Source organism: Telmatherina bonti (genome assembly GCF_933228915.1).
Source record: "Telmatherina bonti genome assembly, chromosome: 12".
Lineage (NCBI taxonomy): Eukaryota > Metazoa > Chordata > Actinopteri > Atheriniformes > Telmatherinidae > Telmatherina > Telmatherina bonti.
Window position 1 is genome coordinate 6,518,625 of NC_136610.1, and position 22,410 is coordinate 6,541,034.

The window sequence follows — 22,410 nt, forward strand, 5'->3', positions numbered from 1 at the left end:
GGTGTAAAGGCCCTGCATGTTTGAGATGTTTCCACCTCCAGCACACTTGATCCAGATTAATTGAACTGCACGTCAAGTTAACTGTTCGTCGGCTAATAACAAAGGTGATAAAATACTAAAACATCTAAAACAAGGGTGTTCAACCAGGTCCTTGAGGGCCATTGTCCTGTAGGGTTTAGATGTTTCCCTACTCAAAGACACTTTGGATCTGCAGCTGAGAAACCTAAACCTTGCAGGACAGCATCCTTCGAGGACCAGGGTTCTCTGCCAAACATCTAAACCATACAAGGCAGTGAGGTCCTGAGGACCAGAACTGGGAAACACTGGTTTTGAAAAACACAGAACCTGGTTCATTTAGGGTGCATTCACACCATGATAGCCTGGGGGTCTCGGTTTGATGGGGTAGGAAATCTGAATAGTTTTATACTTCTGGTGTTGGTGTTGTCAGTGGTGTAGTGATTCTTCAAGAAGTTGGTATACTCTCTAATTTTTTGCCCTTGGAAAAAAAGTGTCTGCGAGCGTCAGGTTGCTAGGCATATAAACATCTTTATGTCTGTGTTAAGGCTAAAATTAATGCAGATGCTGGCTAACTGCACCATTGGGTCTTTCGTAACATTAGCTAAGCTGCTGGTGGACATACAGTCATGGGAATGTTTGTAACCATAAAAGCAGCATCACAGGTGCTTTAGAAGTGAGTATACTCAAAGCTGACTGTAAAAGAAGTGGGTATACCACTGGGTGCTGTTTGCTTCCACACTGCACTTTGCTGAAGGAGACCAAACCACCTGGACAATGTCATGCAGTTACAACAGACACCTGATAGGGGGCAATATTTCCCTAACAAACACTGACTTAACAAGAAAGCAGACGAAAATCTATCTAATGGATTAGACAGGACTGAAAACAGCTCCTTCACCGAAAGTAAACAATGAGTAACCAAGTGGCAACCTCCGGTGGTTGTGAAGCCGATGCGTAAGTACCAAAAAACTGCAGTCCCCCCCCCATCCACTAGGGGCTCCAAAACAGAGCCAATTTCCATAGACTTCTATGTTAAACAGGCAACTGCACAGCAGAAATAAACATGTTTACAGCCCTGTGCCAAAAATTATTTTCGGTTTAATAAGTCAGGTTTACCGTCATGATAACTATGGGGCTCAATATTTGGAATAATTGGGGGGGGGGGGGGCGTGTCCTTTTGATTGACAGGTACTCAATATCCGGCTGCAAGATGGCGAAGTGTAGTACAACCGCGGTTTTTAGTTAGTTAACAGTGTGACTTAACTTTAGACCACTTAGCTGGTTAGCTCCGGGTTAGGTCAGTTAACTCTTAGCTACTGGTAGGTTGGAGTTTGATAGATGTCAATCATCCACTCCCACACTTAGATGAAAACAGCAATGGACTACAAGTGGTACTGGTACTTACTGGTATTTACCCCCCGACTGGAACAGATCTGTCTTCTCATTTACAGGGATGATCTAGGCCAGATGTGACAGTACAACATGCACCCTCCATACAACAAAGACACGTTTACAATGACAGGAATACAACTCCCAGATATTTTTACAAGCTTGAACATACAGTAAGTTTTAACATGAATTAATGCTGGGATTATTTTTCCTCAATAACATGGGAATTACCTGCTCAGGTTTAATGGAACTGTTTACTGAGTAAATGGCTGAAGGAAACATTTATTATGTTGGTGTTATTCAAGAGAAATGATTATCAAAAGTAAGCCTATTACTTGTTTTCACTATAAGGTCAGTCAGTCTGCTAAAGTGGTTCTTAAGTTTTATCTATTTTATAAATAAAATGCATAAACTCTTCATCATCCTCCACCATTACTTGATGTTCACATGAAGCGAAGTGAGGAGCAGCCATTTCTCCGTTTCAGCATCAGTGAATAAGATCCACCGTGGTGTTTTGAAGACAGCTGTGAAGATGCACCTACAGCCTCCATCCTGACCTTTTGGCTCCTTCTCAGCCTGACTTGATGTTCAAAAACGTGGTCAAACTGAACTCTATATTTGTGAAAAGACCCCAGGAAATTTACTTAAGAATAAATTAAATCAGAAAAGAAACTGAAAACAATATTTTTTATTTGTTGATTTCTACCTTTTACTAAATAAACACAGACACAACACAGTGTGTTTCTCCACAACACAGTGAAGAAACAACAAAGTGTGTTCAGTGAGAGGCTTCTTCAGGTCCGCTGTAGGACTGAAAGATACAGAAGATCATTCCTGCCAGCAGCCATCATCTTCTGGAACAAGACCTCCTCAAATTAATTATATACTACAATATTGAATTTCCCTTTGGGGATTTATAAAGTATTTTTCACTTCATTTAATTTCATAACTGCGTTTTTATATTAAATGTGTTGATCTTTTATCGCTTTATTATCAATTTGCTTTACCCATATTTCTGCTTTAATTTTACTTCTTAGATGTTCAAATAAAAGGCAAAAGGAAATAAAACAGTTTTTATTACACTCGGTTTGTTTGTTTGTTTGGTATCATCATCATCATCATCATCTTTTGCTCCACCTCTGTAACGGATTTGATGCTGTGACGCAACGACGCAGCGTGTAAAGAAGGCGTGGCCGTGCACGCCAGTCCCGGAAGTGATGTGGAGTCATCAGACTTGCTGAAAACAACAACATCGGGTCCATCCAAGTCCTCCCGAGCCCGGTTTGTTTCCCCGGTGTTCCCCGGCGGAGGGTGCGCAGCGGCAGGCAGACATGTGGATCCCCCCGGAGGAGGTGCTGCTGGCCGGAGCCCTGTGGGTGTCCGAGCGGGCCAACCCGTTCTTCATCCTGCAGAGGAGGAGGGGTCATGGCCGCGGAGGGGGGCTCTCTGGTGAGTTCGGTCCAAGTTTTGGCTCGGTTCGTGTGTTCCGGCTTCGCCATGTTACGTGAGAGCAGATGTTTTATTGTGAACCAGCTGATCCGTCAGAAACACGGGTCAGTAAACCGGATCTGCTGGTATGAACCGATTCTTCAGGTTCGGCCCGTTTTCCTCAGCGGAACCAGACTTCCATCTCATCTCCTTCAGACTGTTGGAGCTCAGAGTTGCACACTTTGCTCACAGGCCCTGAATGCAGCACACACACCTCACATTGTTCCGGTTTATTAGATTGGACCGACACCGAACCTCGAGTCTGCCTCGGTCCAGAACCAGAGCCTACTTCCAGAATAAGAAGGTTCTTGTCATTTCCCTGTAAAATAATCTACAGTAAAAATTAAATTTTCTGTATAATCAGCTGTTCTCTGACGTCATCAGCAATCAGCTGACAGGAAGTCAGCTGTGTCTCCAGCTGATGGGTTTGTTTACATCTGGTGGCAACATGTGGTGTTAACCTGGTGGAGGTTAAAGGTCAAGGCAGAGTGGGTCAACAAGCTTGGTCACCATGGTCCAGATCACTGTGGACTGGATCACCATGGTCCAGATCACCATGGACCGGTTCGTCATAGACTACCTTGGTGTAGAAATGCTCCAGGAAGCAGGTCATGCTGAAACGCTTGACTACGTTGAGTTAAGGGAACTTCAGGGTTTTCAGGTCATGAAAGGGAAAGTCAAACACCGAGTGTGTCACCATGGTAACTGATTCTACGAACATAACCGGCTTGCTGACAGGTTTTCTACAAGTCTCTACCTGTCGCATACCACCTGAAGCACACTTAGAATTCCTCTTTGTCTCCTCGTACGCTGGGAACCTCTTGCTACAGTGGACCCCAGCGGTCGCCATGGTGACTCCAGTTATCATAGCTCCATCGATGGGTTTGATGTGGTTCCTAAGGACACTCAGAGTTGGTTGAACCGTCTCAAAGCTACTGATCTGGAAGCAGAAACTCAGAGTCAGTTGCTGCTTTCCGGAACAGGACTCAGATCTCCACAGACCAGATCCCCGGGAGAGCGGAAACCGCTTCACCCCAAAGTATAAAACCCGATCTCTTAAACGGTCTCCTGTTTACAGAAGGGGAACGTTGAATCGAGCTGTTCTGCAGAGTAAGTAGAACCAGGGATGTTGGTGTCTGTTGAAGCAGATTCTTCCCCATCCTCTGCCCCACTACACGCGGGTCCAGTCCTCTATCTAGAACACAGGTGTCAGACCACTATCCTGCAGGTTTTTGTTGTTTCCACGCTCTGACCCACCTGACTGAAACTCAAAAATAGGTTGACAAGAAGCTGCTGGATCCATTTGATTTCAATCAGCTGTGTTGGTAGAGGGAAACAACTAAAACCTGCCAGATACCAGCCCTCCAGGACTGGAGTTTGACACCCCTGATCTAGAACCTTCTGGCACTGCTGTTGGTCCAAGTCCTATTTAACAGACAGTCGTCTGTCTTCAGCTAAAATCTGAGTGAACTAAAACAACTGGCGGAGTTCCACAAGGTTCCATCTTGGGGTTGCTGCTGTTCAGCATCTGCAGGCTCCCTCTTGCTCAAAAGATAAAAAAACAAACTAAAAAACAAATAAATGTTACCATAGTTACGTTGATAACACACAAATCTACACAACCATCTCACCAGGAGACCGTAGTCTGACCCAAACTGATCAAATGCATCGATCAGATTAAAGACTGGATGTGCCAGAACTGCCTTCAGTTAAATGGAAAAGACCAGAAATCTGGGTCTAGTCCTTGACTCAGACCTGGACTTCAGCATCACATTAAGACAGATGTGAAGTCGCCTTTTATCTCTGAAAGAACATCTGGAGGATTAAAGGACTGATGACTCAGCAGGATTTCTGCTTTTATCTTAGTAGACTAGACTACTGTAACGCTGTCCTTACAGGTCTCCCTAAAGTCCACCAGAGCCCTGCAGTTAGTCCAGAACGCTGCTGATCCAGTCCCCACTAGGACCAGGAAGTGGATCATATGACTCCAGTCCTCAGATCATCATACTGGTTTTCTGTCTGTCAAAGAACTGGTTTCTAAATCCTGCTGTTAGAAGCTCTGAATGGTTTCAGACCAGAATCCATGCAGGATCTTCTGGTTTGTTATGGACCAATCCGATCCCGTCGGCATCGAACTCCAGTCCTCGAGTGTCGGTATCTGGCAAGTTTTTGTTGTTTCCCTCTGCCAACACAGCAGATTCAAATCTAATGGAGCCAGCAGCTTCTTGTGAAACTATTTCTAAATTTCGGTCAGGTGTGTTGGAGCGTGGAGACGACAAAAACCTGCAGGATACCGGTCCTCGAGGACTGGAGTCTGACACCTGTGCCTCAGGTTATCAGGGTCAGGTCCACGTCCTGATCCAGAGTCAGAACCAAACATAAAGGCAGCGTTAAGATCTGCTGAAAATCTGCTGCTTTAGATCATGTTAAAAACTTTTATATTTGTCAGTTTTAATGAAAATACCAGTTAATCCCTCCCACTGGAACTTCTGGTTCACACATTTTAGCCACTTTATTTGAATTTTTTTTATATCTTTTCTATATTTTTAGTATAACTTCAACGCTCTCTTCACCTGGCTGTGATGCTTTTCATGATTCATGTAAAACACTGACTTGTCTTGTACGTGAAATGTTGTGTAGATTAAACCTGCCTTGCTCAGAATAGAACCAGTTCTGCACTGCGGTCTTCCAGCAGGCATCGAACAGCGGTAGTCGCCTCCCGAGGCGAGCATGTTGGTTCCTCTGCATCTTTGTTGCCCAGTTGCCATGGTTATCAAGGTTATCCTCGTATGTTTACCTGTTTGTTTGCCTTCAGGTCTCCTGGTTGGGACTCTGGATGTGGTCCTGGACTCCAGTGCCAGAGTAGCTCCGTACAGAATCCTGCTGCAGACGGGGGACTCTCAGATCTACTGGACCATCGCCTGCGGTGAGTCAGCTGGACCGGGTCATCCCACCAGTTGGCTGGGTGAGCCGGTTGTGTTTTAACCCTCTGCTGTGTCTTGCAGGCACATCCAGGAAGGAGATCACAGAGCATTGGGATTGGCTGGAGTCCAACCTGCTGCAGACCATCTCCATCTTCGACAACGACGAAGACGTCGTCACGTTTGTGAAAGGGAAAATTTGTGTACGCTCCTTAATGTTGGTGCCGTTTAGGTCTTGTCCTGGTTCTGTTGGTGACTGGCGTCGTTTACGCAGGGCATCATCGCGGAGGAGAATCGGCTGAAGGAAAGCGAAGAGCAGGAGGAGGACAGCGGGAAGTTTCGGGAGGCGGAGCTGAAGATGAGGAAGCTCTTCGGGATGCCGGAAGAGGAGAAGCTGGTGAATTACTACTCGTGCAGCTACTGGAAGGGCAGAGTGCCGCGGCAGGGCTGGCTCTACCTGTCCATCAACCACCTCTGCTTCTACTCCTTCCTGCTGGGAAAGGAGGGTAAGAACAGCCAATCAGAGGCCAGAGTTAGTGAAGCCATCCACGCCACAGCTGTTTTTTATTTGTACTGACCTGTCTCCATCATGTGATCATTTCCTGTGACCTCAGTGACCCTGGTGGTGCCGTGGACCGAGGTGACACAGTTGGAGAAGAACGCCACCCTGGTTTTTCCTGAGAGTGTCCGTGTGAGCACCCGTCACACCGAACATTTCTTCTCCATGTTCCTCAACATCAACGACACCTTCAAGCTGATGGAGCAGCTTGCCAACATCGCCATGCGCCAGCTGCTCGACAATGAGGCGTTCGCCGCAGACCGCTCGCTGCCGAAACCCTGCAAGACACTAAAAAACGTCTCTGCACTAAAGAGGTCTCACTCTGCTCCAAACTCTGAGTCTGAAATGGGTTTTATTTTCTTTACAAAGCAGAAAATGAACAGATTCTTAAATTTCCTGTGAAATTTTTTGGACTCAGAGGCATCTGAGAAGGGCGATCACACCAGAAACCTGGACTGTGGTCGGACCAATCAGTCTTCCAGATCTCTGATGAAGAAATGGATCAAAGAGAGGAAAGCATCCAAATTGTTGTCAGGAACAAGTCCAAAAACCTGGTTCTGTGGTGGTATCGGGACCAGATCAGGGTTCTGTGATGATATAGGGTCCAGATCAGGGTTCTGTGGTTCCATCGGGACCAGATCAGGGTTCTGTGGTTGCATTATAACCAGATCCGGGTTCTGTGGTTGACCTGATCCGCCGTTTCCTCTCCACAGAGACTTCGATGCCAGAGCGAAGAACGAGCGGTACCGGGCCATGTTCCGGCTTACACAGGATGAGCGGCTGGACGGACACACGGACTGCACGCTGTGGACGCCGTTTGCGAAGATGCATGTGGTCGGACAGCTGTTCATCTCCAACAACTACATCTGCTTCAGCAGCAAAGAGGAGGATCTGTGTCAGCTCATCATCCCACTGAGAGAGGTAAACCACCGGACTGGGCCGGACCTGCTGGTACTTCGGGCACATTCAGAGTTCTAGTCCTCTTTCTTTTAAAAGGCTTAAAGTGGTTCTTTCTAGGTTCCTCTCTGGTTCCCTTCAGGTTTCCAGAGGTTCCTCTTTGGTTCCCTTCAGGTTTCCAGAGGTTCCTCTTTGGTTCCCTTCAGGTTTCCAGAGGTTCCTCTCTGGTCTTCTTTAGATTCCTGTAATGGTCCTTTCACACTGGCTGGTTACAGCTGTGGTGCCGGTTCCAGAACCTCCTTCTGAACCGGTTGGCAATTTCAGACCATAAGAAAGTTCTGCGTTCTGGCCTGTAGGGGGATCTAGCCTTTGTCCACTAATGATGCCATGGTGTGTGATGGAAGACCAACTTTTTCCGGTCTGGATGTCCCTGGTGGTTCAACATCAGGATTGGGAAGACGATGATCTTCCAGTTTCTCTCAGGTTTTCGTACTGGTTATGCACCAGAACCAGCTGTGGACCGGCCAGCCTCTGTCCACCAATGATGTCACGGTTCACGAAGAGGAACCATTATCTTTCGGTTCCTGTTGAGAACCAACTGTTTTATTCTGTTTGGTCTAAATATGCTGGCCAGTTTGAAGTTGGGTTTGGGACCCTGCACCGTGCCAGAACCGGACCAGTGTGAAAGGGCTGTGAGGGTTCTGTCAGGTTCTATAGGTATGCCTATCTGAAGCTATGACCTGGATCTAGGCTGGAAAATGAGTCCAGATACAGAACCAACTCAGGAACGGTCCTGCAGTGGAACATCTATTTGGACCCTGATGCGTTGAAACAAACAACAGCTTCACACAGCATGAGGACGTTTTCAGACTCATTCTGGTCATTTTACCTATGATCCTCTGCTTGTCAGGTGTCCATTGTGGAGAAGGCGGACAGCAGCAGCGTCCTTCCTTGTCCCGTCTCCATCAGCATGAAGAACAAGATGAACTTCCTCTTTGCAAACCTTAAAGACAGAGACTTCCTGGTCCAGCGGATTTCAGACTTCCTACAGCGTACACCAGACAGCTCCTGGGGGGACACCAACCCTCTGTCGCTGATTGGACACTCGGTATGTCCCTCACACCTCAGACTGAGGCTTTACTGTCCCACAGATCAGTCTAAGTTAATGCTATAAATGTCCTCAGGTCCCTTCCAGCGGCCCCTTGTCCTCATCTGCAGAGTCAGACTCAGTCCACAAGGGGCGCCATTACCACAATGGTCTCCCCACCGCCAGCCAGGGTCTGCTACAGCTCTTCCACCGAGACGCTCCAGAGGACCTTGGACCCAAAGCTGTGAGTTCACGTCCCGCTGATACAACACATCCTTAGGAACAAAAAACATCTTCCTCGTCCCACCTTTCTCCTGCAGATGAAGGAGAAGATGAAGGAAGAAGCGTGGAACATCCATTTTTCAGAGTTTGGTCGAGGTGTCTGCATGTACCGGACCTCCAGAGCCAGAGAGCTGGTCCTCAACGGGATCCCAGAGCGTTTGAGAGGGGAGCTGTGGCTGCTGTTTTCTGGTCAGTATCCATCCAACCATCCATCCATCCAGTCAGACATCCATCCATCCAACCATCCATCCAGTCAGACATCTATCCATCCATCCATCCATCCATCCAGTCAGACATCCATCCATCCAACCATCCAACCATCCATCCAGTCAGACATCTATCCATCCATCCATCCATCCATCCAGTCAGACATCTATCCATCCATCCATCCATCCATCCAGTCAGACATCCATCCATCCATCCAGTCGGGAATCCATAAATCTGAATTTAACCACCTTTCCTCCGGTCCATCCACCTCTTCAGGAGCGCAGAATGAAATGGCGTCACATCCTGGTTACTATGGCGACTTGGTGGAGCAGGCTGTGGGACTGTCTTCACTGGCTACAGAGGAGATTGAACGTGACCTTCATCGTTCGATGCCGGAGCACAGAGCCTTCCAGAATGAGATGGGAATCGCCGCCCTGCGCCGCGTCCTCACCGCCTACGCTCACCGCAATCCCAGCATTGGATACTGTCAGGTAAAAAAAAAACATCTGATGAACTGGGCAGAGAAATCCAACTTCCTGTTCCTCAGTTTGGTTCTGGTTCTTTGCATTAGATGGTGCTCCTCCTCACCATCCTGCACAGTGATCCCTGTGGTGGTTTCAGTAAACGATCAACAGAGAGACTCTGATTCAGAGATTTCAGACACATTAAAACAGTTTTATTAAAACGTTTGTACGTGATCATTATCATTCGGTTCTACGGTCACCATCCGGTTCTATACCGGGTTCTATGGTTATTGTTATCGCTCTTGTGGTCATGGTTCTAGTTTATTTCTACAGTCTCCGTTATCGTCAGGTTCTATATTGATTATTTTTGTACGGTTTTGCGATCACCGTTATCATCTGAGTCCATGTTCATCGTTACCGTCTGGTTCTTCAGTTCTACGCTCGGATCAAGCCAAGCTTTTTCACAGAACTGCTCTTTCTCAAGTCTTCCAGAGAATAACTTCAGACTTTAGTCTAAAATGTGCTGCACTTAAACAGGAAGTCACATGTTCATCACTCAAAGCGTTTTTACCATAAACTGTATGAATACAAGATGGCAAAGCCTCCGTGACGTCACCTGTAGGTGTCTGAAGAGCTAAATTGAATCTCATTGGGCGGTTCCTACCATCGCCATCTTGGCAGCGTCATGCATGCCGTCTCTTCCAGAAAATACAAAAAGGGGCAAAGAGGTGGAGCTGAGAGGGGGGGCTGTGAGTGTGGGGGCAGATGATTGGCATCAAACTCTGATCTGCCTGTAGCTAACAGCTAACTGAGCTAACCCAGAGCTAACAGGAGCTAACCGGCTAATGGAGGTAGGCGGGGTGGGGGTGGACTTCCACATAGGCTTCACTTTTCACCGCTGGAGGTCGCCGCTTGTTTACACTACATGTCATGTACACCACTCACACACACACACACACACAAACACACATGCTCATTAACTTGTTTGACCTGGATTCACCTGGATCTAATCTAAATTTTCTGACCTTGTATTTTTATATCATTTTTATGTAATTGTGTGTAAAATAAGAAATGAATAAATAATTTTTACTAAGACTGAAAAACTGAAGGAAAATCACAACTTTTCCATCAAACTATCAAGATCAGTGCTTGGCCCACAAAGATCTTTTGCTTTTAGCTGACTCTTTCTGTCCTCCATCAGGCCATGAACATCGTCACCTCTGTCCTGCTGCTCTACTGTACCGAGGAAGAGGCCTTCTGGCTGCTGGTGGCGCTGTGTGAGCGCATGCTGCCAGACTACTACAACACCAGGGTCGTAGGTCAGTAACATGACCAACATCTGTAACAGAAGCAAGGCCTTGTTTGGAGATTGGGGGTTGTTAACAAGACGGAGGTTAGAAACTAAATAAGGTTTCATAAACAGACAAAAGTGGTTGATAAGGCCAGGATTGATAACAGGACTGGTGTCGTCACAACACACACAACCTGGATCATTAACAGAACCAGGTCTGGTGAAAAGATGAGAGTCCAGAAACAGGTTCAGCTACAGGTGCAGAACCACAATCAGAGTTAAGACCGTGCAGACCAGTTATGGTGGGTCTCACTGGGTTTGTCCCCACAGGAGCTCTGGTAGATCAGGGGGTGTTTGAGGAGCTGACCCGGGCCTTCCTCCCCCTGCTATACGAGCACATGCAGGAGATGGGCGTCATCTCCACCATCAGCCTCTCCTGGTTCCTCACCCTCTTCCTGTCTGTGATGCCGTTCGACAGCGCTGTCCTCTTGGTCGACTGCTTCTTCTACGAAGGAATCAAAGTTATCTTCCAGGTACGAACCAGCTGATGGGCGTGACGACGTAGCATCAGTTTACAGTAAAATGGAGGCACAAGTTCACACTTCAGAATTTATATGATGTCAATTCATAGAGAGCAGATAAAGAAACCAAGTGATGTCATGGAATTTAGTGAGACTCATCCTGAGCTGCACGAAGTTACAGTGGAGAGAAAAAAAACTCCCATTTACCATTTAGAAAGAAGGCTCCCAGCAGAACCAGAACCAGGTCAACTGGTACCATTCTCTAAGCCGGATGGGAAAGAAAATACACATGAATAAAAAAATCCAATGTCAGATATTTTTACATGAACAGCAGAGAGGAGCCCAGTGCATCATGGGACATGTCTCCCAGTGCGTCATGGGACGTTTCCCAGTGCATCATGGGACATCTCCCGGTGCATAATGGGACGTCTCCCGGTGCATAATGGGACGTCTCCCGGTGCATCATGGGACATGTCTCCCAGTGCGTCATGGGACGTTTCCCAGTGCATCATGGGACATCTCCCGGTGCATCATGGGACATATCCCGGTGCATCATGGGACGTCTCCCGGTGCATCATGGGACATGTCTCCCAGTGCGTCATGGGACGTTTCCCAGTGCATCATGGGACATCTCCCGGTGCATCATGGGACATCTCCCGGTGCATCATGGGACGTCTCCCGGTGCATCATGGGACATCTCCCGGTGCATCATGGGACATCTCCCGGTGCATCATGGGACGTCTCCCGGTGCATCATGGGACGTCTCCCGGTGCATCATGGGACATCTCCCGGTGCATCATGGGACGTCTCCCGGTGCATCATGGGACATCTCCCGGTGCATCATGGGACGTCTCCCGGTGCATCATGGGACGTCTCCCGGTGCATCATGGGACATCTCCCGGTGCATCATGGGACGTCTCCCGGTGCATCATGGGACATCTCCCGGTGCATCATGGGACGTCTCCCGGTGCATCATGGGACGTCTCCCGGTGCATCATGGGACATCTCCCGGTGCATCATGGGACATCTCCCGGTGCATCATGGGACGTCTCCCGGTGCATCATGGGACGTCTCCCGGTGCATCATGGGACGTCTCCCAGTGCGTCATGGGACGTCTCCCGGTGCATCATGGGACGTCTCCCAGTGCGTCATGGGATGTCTCCCAGATGTCTCCCAGTGCATCATGGGACGTCTCCCGGTGCATCATGGGACGTCTCCCGGTGCATCATGGGACGTCTCCCGGTGCATCATGGGACGTCTCCCAGTGCATCATGGGACGTCTCCCAGTGCATCATGGGACATCCTCCAGCAGCCTCGGCCTGTAGCGGCTGGCAGGACTGAAGGTGGATCAGGGTCACCAAACCAGACCTGGCTGTAAGATTTATCAGGTTGGAAAGATTGAAGTTGATCTGTGGAACCAGGAGTCTGCTTCCCGAGGCCAACCTGGTTCCAGGTCCGATTACCGGAGGTTCTGGAGTTAGAACCTCTAGGAACCAGAAGTAAGCCTGCAGATTGGAGTGATTTGTTGGGAAAGTCTGGAGCTCTGAGGTCTTTAAGCTCCAGTAGAGCCTCATCACTAAGAGCGTCATGTGTCATTAGAAGAATTTTAGGTTCTAGTCTGGATCTGATGAGGACAGAACTGGTCTCTGCTCCTGGTTCTCTTCAGTTTTCTCACTGACCTGCAGGTGGCGTTGGCTGTTCTGCATGACAACATGGATGCCCTGCTGTCCTGCAGTGATGAGGGAGAGGCCATGACCATTTTGGGCAGGTAGGAGTCCAGACCAGGTGCAGAACTGGACCAGACCTGGACCTGGTTCAGGTTGAAGCTGATCAGGCTGTAGATGAGGGTAAAAGTTCATCACACCTGTGCTGCAGGTACCTGGATAACGTTGTGAATAAGCAGACTGTGGCTGCACCCATCCCCCATCTTCACGCCCTGCTGACCTGTGGAGACGAACCCCCACCTGAGATTGACGTCTTTGATCTCATCAAGTCGTCCTATGAGGTCAGAGTGATGTCATCTGCAGGAACTTCTCACATGACGGTTAAAATGCCTTTCTGCGATTAGACTGGGACCGGCTCTGTCTAAATCCTGGACGTTCTCTCTGCAGCGGTTCGGCAGCCTGCGCTCTGATGTCATCGAGCAGATGAGGTTCAAGCAGAGGTTAAAGGTCATCCAGTCACTGGAAGACACAGCCAAGAGGAGTGTGGTGGGTGTTGGCATGTTGTGAGCGATGCTAGCATGTACCTGAGGACACGGGGTTCAGCTCGATGCGTCTGTGTGCAGGTGAGGGCGATGATGACGGAGTCGGCCTTCAGCATCGAGGAGCTGGAGGAGCTCTACTGTCTGTTTAAGGTCAGCATCAGACCCAGTCTCTGTCTGCTAAGTTTCTGTCTTCTGTATCTAACCTGTCTCTTTCTCTCACCCGGTTCAGTCCAAACACATGACCAGCTGTTACTGGGGCTCCTGCAGCTCCGCAGCAGAGCGCCATGACCCCAGCCTGCCGTACCTGGAGCAGTACCGCATAGACCCGGTCCAGTTCGCCCAGCTCTACTCAGCTCTTGCTTCCTGGATCTGTGGAGGCCACACCCCCACGCTGTCGGCCCGACTCTTCCGACTTCTGGACCAGAACCAGGACGGACTCGTCAACTTCAAAGAGTTCATCACTGGACTCAGTGAGTCCCGATCCAGGTCCAGTAAACGGACCCAGTTTGGCAGAAGGCGGTTCCATCTGTGTGTTTGTGTCTGTGCAGGTGGGATGTATCACGGAGACCTGACAGAGAAACTCAAACTGCTCTTCAAGCTCCACCTGCCGCCAGGTATCACTCACCTGACCAGGCGACCACAGGGTCCAGTTAGTCCCCCAGACTGGTCCTTCGTTTATCAACTGGTCACAGAAACTACACGCAGAGAAAATATCCAAACATATGGAGGTTTTTGATAAATCCCACATGTTCTAAATCGACGGAGATAGAAACCGTTTCTACTGCGTTTGCAAACCAAAAACCTGCTTTGGTTCAATCAGTTGTGTTTATTTTAAAAACGATAGATTTAAAGCTCAATTTTTAAAAAATGTAAAAGTAGGTGATAAATGTTAATAAACAATCACCTGATTGAAAGAAAAAAAAACAAAGAAAACAAAGAAAGAAGTGCAGTAAATGAAGCGATGAGACGATGAGATCTGTAAGATTTGTTTTTTTTAATTTTTTTTATTGTTTTTACATTTAGAACATACAAAGCAAACATAAAAATATACAACAAAAGAAAACATAAAATAAACGGATAAAACCCCACCCACCCTTTACCCTTCAAACCAGATCAGCTACAATACTGATGTATACAAAAGATGAGCATCCAGGTACCAGCATGACAAACTCACTCAGGTCATGTGTAAACATGTACAGCACAATGTATGATAATTATACAGAAATATCTGCTGACATACTATCAAAATAAGATATAAATGGGTGCTAAATGTCATAAAATATCTCAACTGACCCTTTTATAGTATGTCTAATCTTTTCCTAGTAAACATGACCTCTCTCGTCCAGTGACCGTATGCTGGCGGGTTCGGATCTTTCCATTTACATAAAATGAGTCTTGTGGCTAACAGAGAGCAAAAAAGTGTCATAGATCTTTGGTGTTTGCTGAAGGAAGCGTCCATAAGGACCACTCCAAACAATGAAATGAACGGTGATGGGTGTACAGTTCTCTCACATATCCCAGAGGAAGTGTCAAAAATAACCAATAACCAATAACCATGCAGCTTTAGACGGGTCCAAAACGTGTGTAGGAGTGTAGCCGGGGAATGTTTACAACGGTTACAAGCAGGATCCAGATCAGTCTTTATCTTCCACAGTTTATCTTTGGACCAAGGCAGACGGTGTACGACTTCGGACTGGACTCCAGCTTTGTCTCAAACAAATTGAAGATTAATAAATATTCTGATTAATTTTTTCCCAGACAAAGTCAGACATGGTCCATTTCCTGTTTGTGCTCAAGATTTGTTTTAAAGAGGTTAAAGTGGAACTATTCTGTGCATTTCAGGCTAATTTATTTTTATTTCTGAGACCAGAAGGGCTGGGATTGATGGAGTTATTGTCACAAATGGCTTTATTTACTTCAGACCGACCCTCTCCGTAGGCTGTCAGATCAGCCTGCGGGCAAAACGAGTGGATTGAGACTCTTCCGCATTAAGCCCCGCCTCCCGCCACTGCACTACATCGGGAGCGCGCACCGCACCTGCTTTCACCGTCATTGTAACATCTCATAAACAGAAGGATTAGGCTCATATGAACTCAATAGAAAAACAAAATACCATGTCAACACATAGCATACAGCCCTACATGTTGGAACCTGAATCAGAGCCTGAAAACGAAGTGGAAAACAGCAACCCACAGCAACGAATGCAGCAGGATGTCTCTCTTTGGTAAACTCACCAGCCATCGTTGGAAATAACTTCATCCCATGTTTTCCACCCGCCTGGTGTATTTGTACATGCCCTTGTTAACCAGTAGAAGGTAACCAATCACCGAACCTTATCCCCCGGGACGTCACAAGGATTTCCACGTAGAAAAAACTCTCTAAAACCACGCGTTTTTCGTCGCCATGGAAACCGAACGGAGAGCGTGCTGGAACTCAAACTCAAACTCAAACATGTGTTTAGGTGATAAAAAACAGTGTCGTTCACATGTCTGATGAGGATTCAACACTGTAACACTGTAGAAAGCTCAGAAAACTCCAAATACCATCGTAGCATCCCTTTAATGAAAATTCTTCAGCTGATATCAAACGATAACAGAAAGAAGTGAAAAGTATCTGTAGCTGGAGGACAGAACCAAGCAGAACCACATGAAGCTCTCTGGTTTTGTCTGAGTTGGTTTCAGATGAAGGTGATGATGGACAAAGTGCATTTAAAGATGCATCATTGATCGTCAGATAATGTATCTTATCTCATGTTATTGATTAAAGTCTGCTTCTGTATTAACCGTAATGTAGTAAGTACAACTTTATAACATAAGTCGCAAATCATGAACGAAACTGATCAGAAATCAATATGATCTCACCAAACAGATCAGCTGTATGGTGATGAAATCCATCACCGTCAGGTCTCACCTGTCTGACACAGTGGTTTCTGAACAACGAGACTAAATCTTTATTTAGTAAAAAGACAACAAACTATTATCTTGACTGAATAAATAAAAACGACACGAGGAAGCTGAGATGCAATGTCGTAACGAGCGGTGACGTGTCCCTGTGAACGGGAATGAACCGGAGCTCGGAGCAGCAGCAGGGATGACTGAGTGGAGTCAGAAAAGCCGATTTATAAAATAGAAGCCGAATATTCTGGAAAGGTCTGACGTCGAAACAGTGGCGTGGCGACCGTCTGGCAGAGCCTGGTGATCAGGCCGGAGCTGAAATACTGAGGCCAAGATGATCAACGTCAGCTCCACCTGCAAAACACACACACACACACACACACACTAGGGGTGCACTAGGGAGTTCTGATCCAATACCGATATTTGAAATTTGAATATCTGCCGATACTGATATTTGCCGATACCAGATCTGTTTATGTGAACATTATAGTGACTATGCTTATTACTGCTGTTATAACTGTGTAAGATTTCATCAGGTTGTAATAAATGAGCCATCCTTTCTGAAGTTACCTCACCAATAGATATAATAACATTACAGATCTAACAATTTTAACAAGTTTTATTCTGATTTGTCACATTTTACCTAAATACAACTATAAATGTGTGATTTGGAAACAAAGATCCAGCTTTTAGTGAAAATGAAAAGTGAAAAGGCAAAGAAAAACAAAAGTGAAAAACAAAAAATGTCACATTTTAACATTTAAGGCATTTATGTTTTTTTAAAACATGTCAGAAGCATGTCATCTCATGTCATCTGCGCTGGTTTGACTAGTGTAGTATCGGGTTGTGGTATCGGTACACTTCTATTATTACCAAGTAGGAGTACACACACTTGGTATGGAGCCGATACCGATGCTCCAGCACACACACACCTGCAGACCCAACGCGTGTGTTAGCGCTGGCAGAAGAACCAGGTACAGGTAGACGTGAGGGTACGCTCGGTAAATGAGGGTCCAGGTGTTGAACTGAAGTTGTTGTTTCATGGATTCATTCCTGCAGGTGACGTTTGTTTATTTGTTTGTTTTGTTTGTTTTGTTGCAGCTTTGTGTCCCGAGGAGGCGGAATCTGCTCTGGAGGCCGCACACTTCTTCACGGAGGACGAGCCACCAGGTGAGTAAACACACACACACACACACACACACACACACACACACACACGCTGCCTTCCTGCTGATCATCAGCTTTCAGAGCCACAAACTGTTTGATCTGCATGAACCAATCTGATTGTTTCACTCTGCTGCTTCCTCTTTCTCCTCTTCCTCTTCTTCTTCTTCTCCTCTTGCTCCGCCGTCGTCTCCCTGTGATGTTTTCCTCCAGAATCTTCCTTCCTGTCTGATCTGGACTCTTTGCGGCAGCAGGAAGTGACATCAGGTTTGTGTCCTTTGGTCAGACATGATGCTTTGCTGATGCCACATAGGCAGTGATGTCACAGCAGGTGTGTCCCACCTGCACGTCCCAAACCGTTAACCGTCTCCAGGACGACCTGGCTTCAACCCGGATCAGACCCGTTGCTCACCTTGGCTCGGGCTGTTGGGGGAGTTCGTCGTCCCACCAGTACCTCAGAACAACACAGACAGAAACTGTAAACCAGGTGTCACACCTGCGATGACATCACAGGGCCAGTGTTGCATCACGCTGCAGTTTGACTGTTAATGTTTAGAATGTAATCTGATTACTGCCATAGGAATTAGATTACATCACATAAAACCCTAAACTTTTGGATCAGATGATGAAGGTAAAGTTGATGATGATGATGATGGTGATTATGGTGATGATGATGAAGGTAAAGTTGATGATGATGATGGTGATTATGGTGATGATGATGAAGGTAAAGTTGATGATGATGATGAAGGTAAAGTTGTTGATGATGATGATGGTGATTATGGTGATGATGATGAAGGTAAAGTTGATGATGATGATGATGGTGAGTATGGTGATGATGATGAAGGTAAAGTTGATGATGATGATGATGATGAAGGTAAAGTTGTTGATGATGGTGATTATGGTGATGATGATGAAGGTAAAGTTGATGATGATGATGGTGATTATGGTGATGATGATGAAGGTAAAGTTGATGATGATGATGAAGGTAAAGTTGTTGATGATGATGATGGTGATTATGGTGATGATGATGAAGGTAAAGTTGATGATGATGATGATGGTGAGTATGGTGATGATGATGAAGGTAAAGTTGATGATGATGATGATGATGAAGGTAAAGTTGTTGATGATGATGATGGTGATTATGGTGATGATGATGAAGGTAAAGTTGATGATGATGATGATGGTGATTATGGTGATGATGGTGAAGGTAAAGTTGGTGATGAGGGTGATGAGTGTGATGAAGATTATGGTGGTGAAGATGGCAGTTATGATGTGGTGTGATGATGGTGAAGGTGGTGATGATGATGATGGTGATTATGGTGATGATGGTGAAGGTAAAGTTGGTGATGAGGGTGATGATGATGAGCGTGATGATGGTGAAATCGGTGATGTTGATGATGATGATGAGTGTGATGAAGATTATGGTGGTGATGATGGCAGTTATGATGTGGTGTGATGATGGTGAAGGTGGTGATGATGATGAGGGTGATGATTATTATGATGATGAGGGGGATGAAGATAATGGTGATGATGATGGTGGTTAAGATGTGGTGATGGTGACGTTTGTTATGCTCCCAGAGAGGACGGACGTTTTTCCTCTCCCTCCAGTTCCCACTCCGCCTCTTTGTTAACACACCAGTTTACACACCAGTTTACCAGTCTACTGCCAGAGTCTACCAGGTGGCAGACTGGTGGCGGTTCTGGAGCTGATCTGTGGGTAGGAAACATCATGGAGAAGCTGTCGACTCGGTTTGGTGGAAACTGACCCCACCCTAACCCACTCCCACTACAGGCCTGTGGAAATAAACTGAACTCAGCTCTCAAGGCCACTTTTACATCAACTGGTGGCAGACTGGGATGAACTGGGGGATAGTTCGCAGACTCACTGAATGCACACACTTCTATCTTTCTCTGCCTTTTCCGGATCTTGCCCCTCCATTTGGCAGCGACCTCACTTGGGTGTCTGGGAGACCACACCCACACCCACACCCCGCTCCCATTTGTTCTCATGTTGTAACCACAGACTGTATAAAAAAAGATGGGCGGAGCCTCCGTAACGTCACCCGTTGGTTTCCAAAAAGCTGAATTGAAGTTCGGTGGGCGGTTCCTACCATCGCCATCTTGGCAGGGGCATGCATGTCGTCTCACCCAGAAAATACATAAATGGGCAAAGAGGTGGAGCCGAGAGGGGGGGCTGTGAGCGTCATGGTGGATGATTGACAACGAGCGAACTCCGAGCTGCCTGTAGCTAAGAGCTAACCGAGCTAACCCGGAGATAACAGGAGCTAACCAGCTAACAGAGTTAAGCGGCCTAAAGCTAAGTCACGTTGTTAACCGGCTAAAAACCGCGGTTCTACGTTCTTACCTGAAGCGGGAGATCGGGTACCTGTCAATCAAAAGGACACGCCCCTAAATGTGCTGAACTTCGAGATTAAATTACTTTTAAACGGGCAAGTTAGATAAAAATTCACTCCCCCCACAGTTGTCATGAAGGTAAACCTGACCTATTAAACCTAAAATGGATTTTTGAACCAGGCTGTAAAGATGTTTATTTCTGCTGTAAACATGTTTGTTTCTGCCGTGAACTTGGTCTTTTTAACATGGGAGTCTATGGGGATTTGCTCTGTTTTACAGCCCCGAGTGGATGAAGGGGGAACTGCAGTTTTATGTACTCCCACATAGGTTTCACTTTTAACCGCCGCAGGCTCCGTCCATCTTTCCTATACGGTTTATGGTTGTAACTGTCTGAAAATGTGCTTATTTTGTTCAGAAGTGTGCATTTTTATCCTCCCCCCTTTTAGGTGAAGTGTAGTGATACTTCTTTTTTTCTTTTTTTAACACCCACCTATCCTTCCTCATGTAATCTTTTCCTCATTCTGCATAAGAAGGTGCGCCTCAGTCTGCCTGATCCTTTTTATGTCACATGAATGTTGTCTAAGTCTTGGACTGGTTGTACTGGAAGTAATTTTGTTTTGTTGGGATGCTGATTCTGATGATGATGAGGATATGATGATGGTGGTGGTGATCATGATAATGGTGGTGACGATGGTTATGTTGATGATAAAAGTGGTAAGGAGGATGATGAGGGTGGTGAAGTTAATGGTAATGGTGATGGTTATGATCATGTTATTGGTGATTATAGTAATTGTAATGATAATGACGATGATGATTATCATAATGATGCTGGTAATGATGACGACTTCCTCTCTGAACAGGTGAGGAGGGAAAGGATGGAGGAGGAGATGGTGAGGAGAAGAAAGGTAAATGGTAACTACTCCCTGACCTCGGTCTGTCAGGTGCACGGTCCTGTCTAACCTTTCACCTGTTCCCCTTTCAGAGGTGAAGGACTATAGGTACTACCTGCGGATGTGGGCCAAAGAGAAGGAGCCCAAGAAAGAGACGATCAAAGACCTGCCAAGGATGAATCAGGTGAGGCGTTGTGCAGGTGAGCAGGTAAAGGTGTGTAAACTGGTGTGTTTACTTGTGTGTGTGTGTGTGTGTGTGTGTGTGTGTGTGTGTGCAGGAGCAGTTCATAGAGTTGTGTAAAACTCTGTACAACCTGTTCAGCGAGGAGCCGTTGGAGCAGGAGCTCTATCACTCCATTGCCACCGTGGCCAGCCTGCTGCTGCGCATCGGGGAGGTCGGGAAAAAGTTCGGTAACGGCAGCAAGAAGCCGGAGACCACGCCTCCAGCCCCGCCCACAGCTCAGACGTTGCCCGTCGGCCCACAGGAGGCGGAGGATGGCGGGCCCAGCGAGGGCGTTTCAGGGGAGGCTCAGGTGTGCCAGGCTTTGGCCGACGCCCAGCTGGAGTCGCCGGCTCCACAAACATCTGACGAGGAAATCAAAGATGACACGTCGGTGTCGTCGTACTCGGTGGTGAGCTCCGGCTCGCTGCAGTGCGAGGACATCGCAGACGACACCGTGCTGATCGGCGCCGAGCAGAGGCGGGGCAGCGTGCTGGATGTGGACTGGTCCATCACATTCGAGCAGGTGCTGGCGTCGCTGCTCACTGAGCCGCCGCTCGTCGACTACTTCGAGAGGAAGGGAGACATTAAGGCCAAGATGGCCGCCTGTAAGGCTCAGCGGGTCGTGGAGCGCCAAACAAGTTCCGCCTCTGACCTCGAACTCGCACAGCATTCCACCTAAATCACCTGACTCACCCACACGAGACGTCTCAGGTGAGACGCCAGTGTCATCATATAATTTGTGCTGCTGATTGACCCTTAACTGATGACATCATGCTGACGGTGACTCTGATTGGCTGGTTGGTCCTGCAGAGGGAAGAAAGTCGTCATCAGCGATCGACGTGTGATACCGCGTCATTCATCAGTCACTGTTGGTGTCTGCAGGTCCAAACAGGCTGACAGGTGAACTCACCGGTTGGATATTTCCATCCCCGTTTTCTGATGTTTTAACTTTGAGACTCGTCAATAAACTTATTGATTTTATTGATTTGAAGAAAAAAAGGTCTGTTTTTTTTTCCACATTTGTTTTGAAGCCTTGTTTTGTTTTTTTCCTGTTTTAATGACAGAACTTGTGTGTACTTCCTCTCACCGTTAGTGTTTCTGTCACTTTAACCTGCCTGCTTTTAAATCCATCATATTGATCGGTTATTGATCTGTACTCTAATAAACACTGGAGGAAATCAAATGCTTTTTTTTTTTGCCTTCTTTTATACTTCATTTTATTTTTTTATTGTCCAAACTAACGTTCAGAAACAGCAACGTTTCAGTTTTAGAGTTCAAAGAAAAGCTCAAAGATAAAATAATCATAACACATTTTATATGGTCATCTTACAAGATAAAACAATAAACTCATCGATAAAAGACGCATAAAACAATCAGAAACAGTGAAATGTTACGACGAAAACATACTAGAGAAGGCGAGAAAGGTCGGGAGGGAGAGGTTATGGAGGTGAACAGCAGGATTTTGTAGTGAATGCAGTAAGTGATGGGGAACCAGTGGAGCTGCTGCAGAACAGGGCGGGCTGTGGTGACCCGGGCTGCTGAGTTCTGAACCAG

General features: G+C 46.8%; 1 protein-coding gene across 2 annotated transcripts; it reads left to right on the top strand.

Moving 5' to 3' along the window:
• The first annotated feature begins 2,657 nt into the window (after positions 1-2,657).
• On the top strand, positions 2,658-22,017 carry tbc1d9b (TBC1 domain family member 9b). 2 transcript variants are annotated; one of them, XM_079250283.1, is made up of 23 exons: positions 2,658-2,856; positions 5,711-5,821; positions 5,901-6,019; positions 6,091-6,322; positions 6,431-6,689; positions 7,089-7,296; positions 8,183-8,380; positions 8,457-8,603; positions 8,680-8,830; positions 9,125-9,339; positions 10,514-10,631; positions 10,934-11,136; positions 12,810-12,892; positions 13,000-13,129; positions 13,236-13,334; positions 13,412-13,480; positions 13,560-13,800; positions 13,879-13,944; positions 17,326-17,394; positions 17,602-17,655; positions 20,604-20,648; positions 20,726-20,817; positions 20,912-22,017. In XM_079250283.1, the coding sequence occupies exons 1-23, from the start codon at positions 2,739-2,741 to the stop codon at positions 21,533-21,535; spliced, it is 3,651 nt and encodes a 1,216-aa protein (XP_079106409.1). In that variant the 5' UTR covers positions 2,658-2,738; the 3' UTR covers positions 21,536-22,017. The 2 variants fall into 2 exon arrangements, with proteins under 2 accessions (XP_079106409.1, XP_079106410.1); XM_079250284.1 differs by lacking the exon at positions 17,602-17,655.
• Positions 22,018-22,410: the final 393 nt, after the last annotated feature.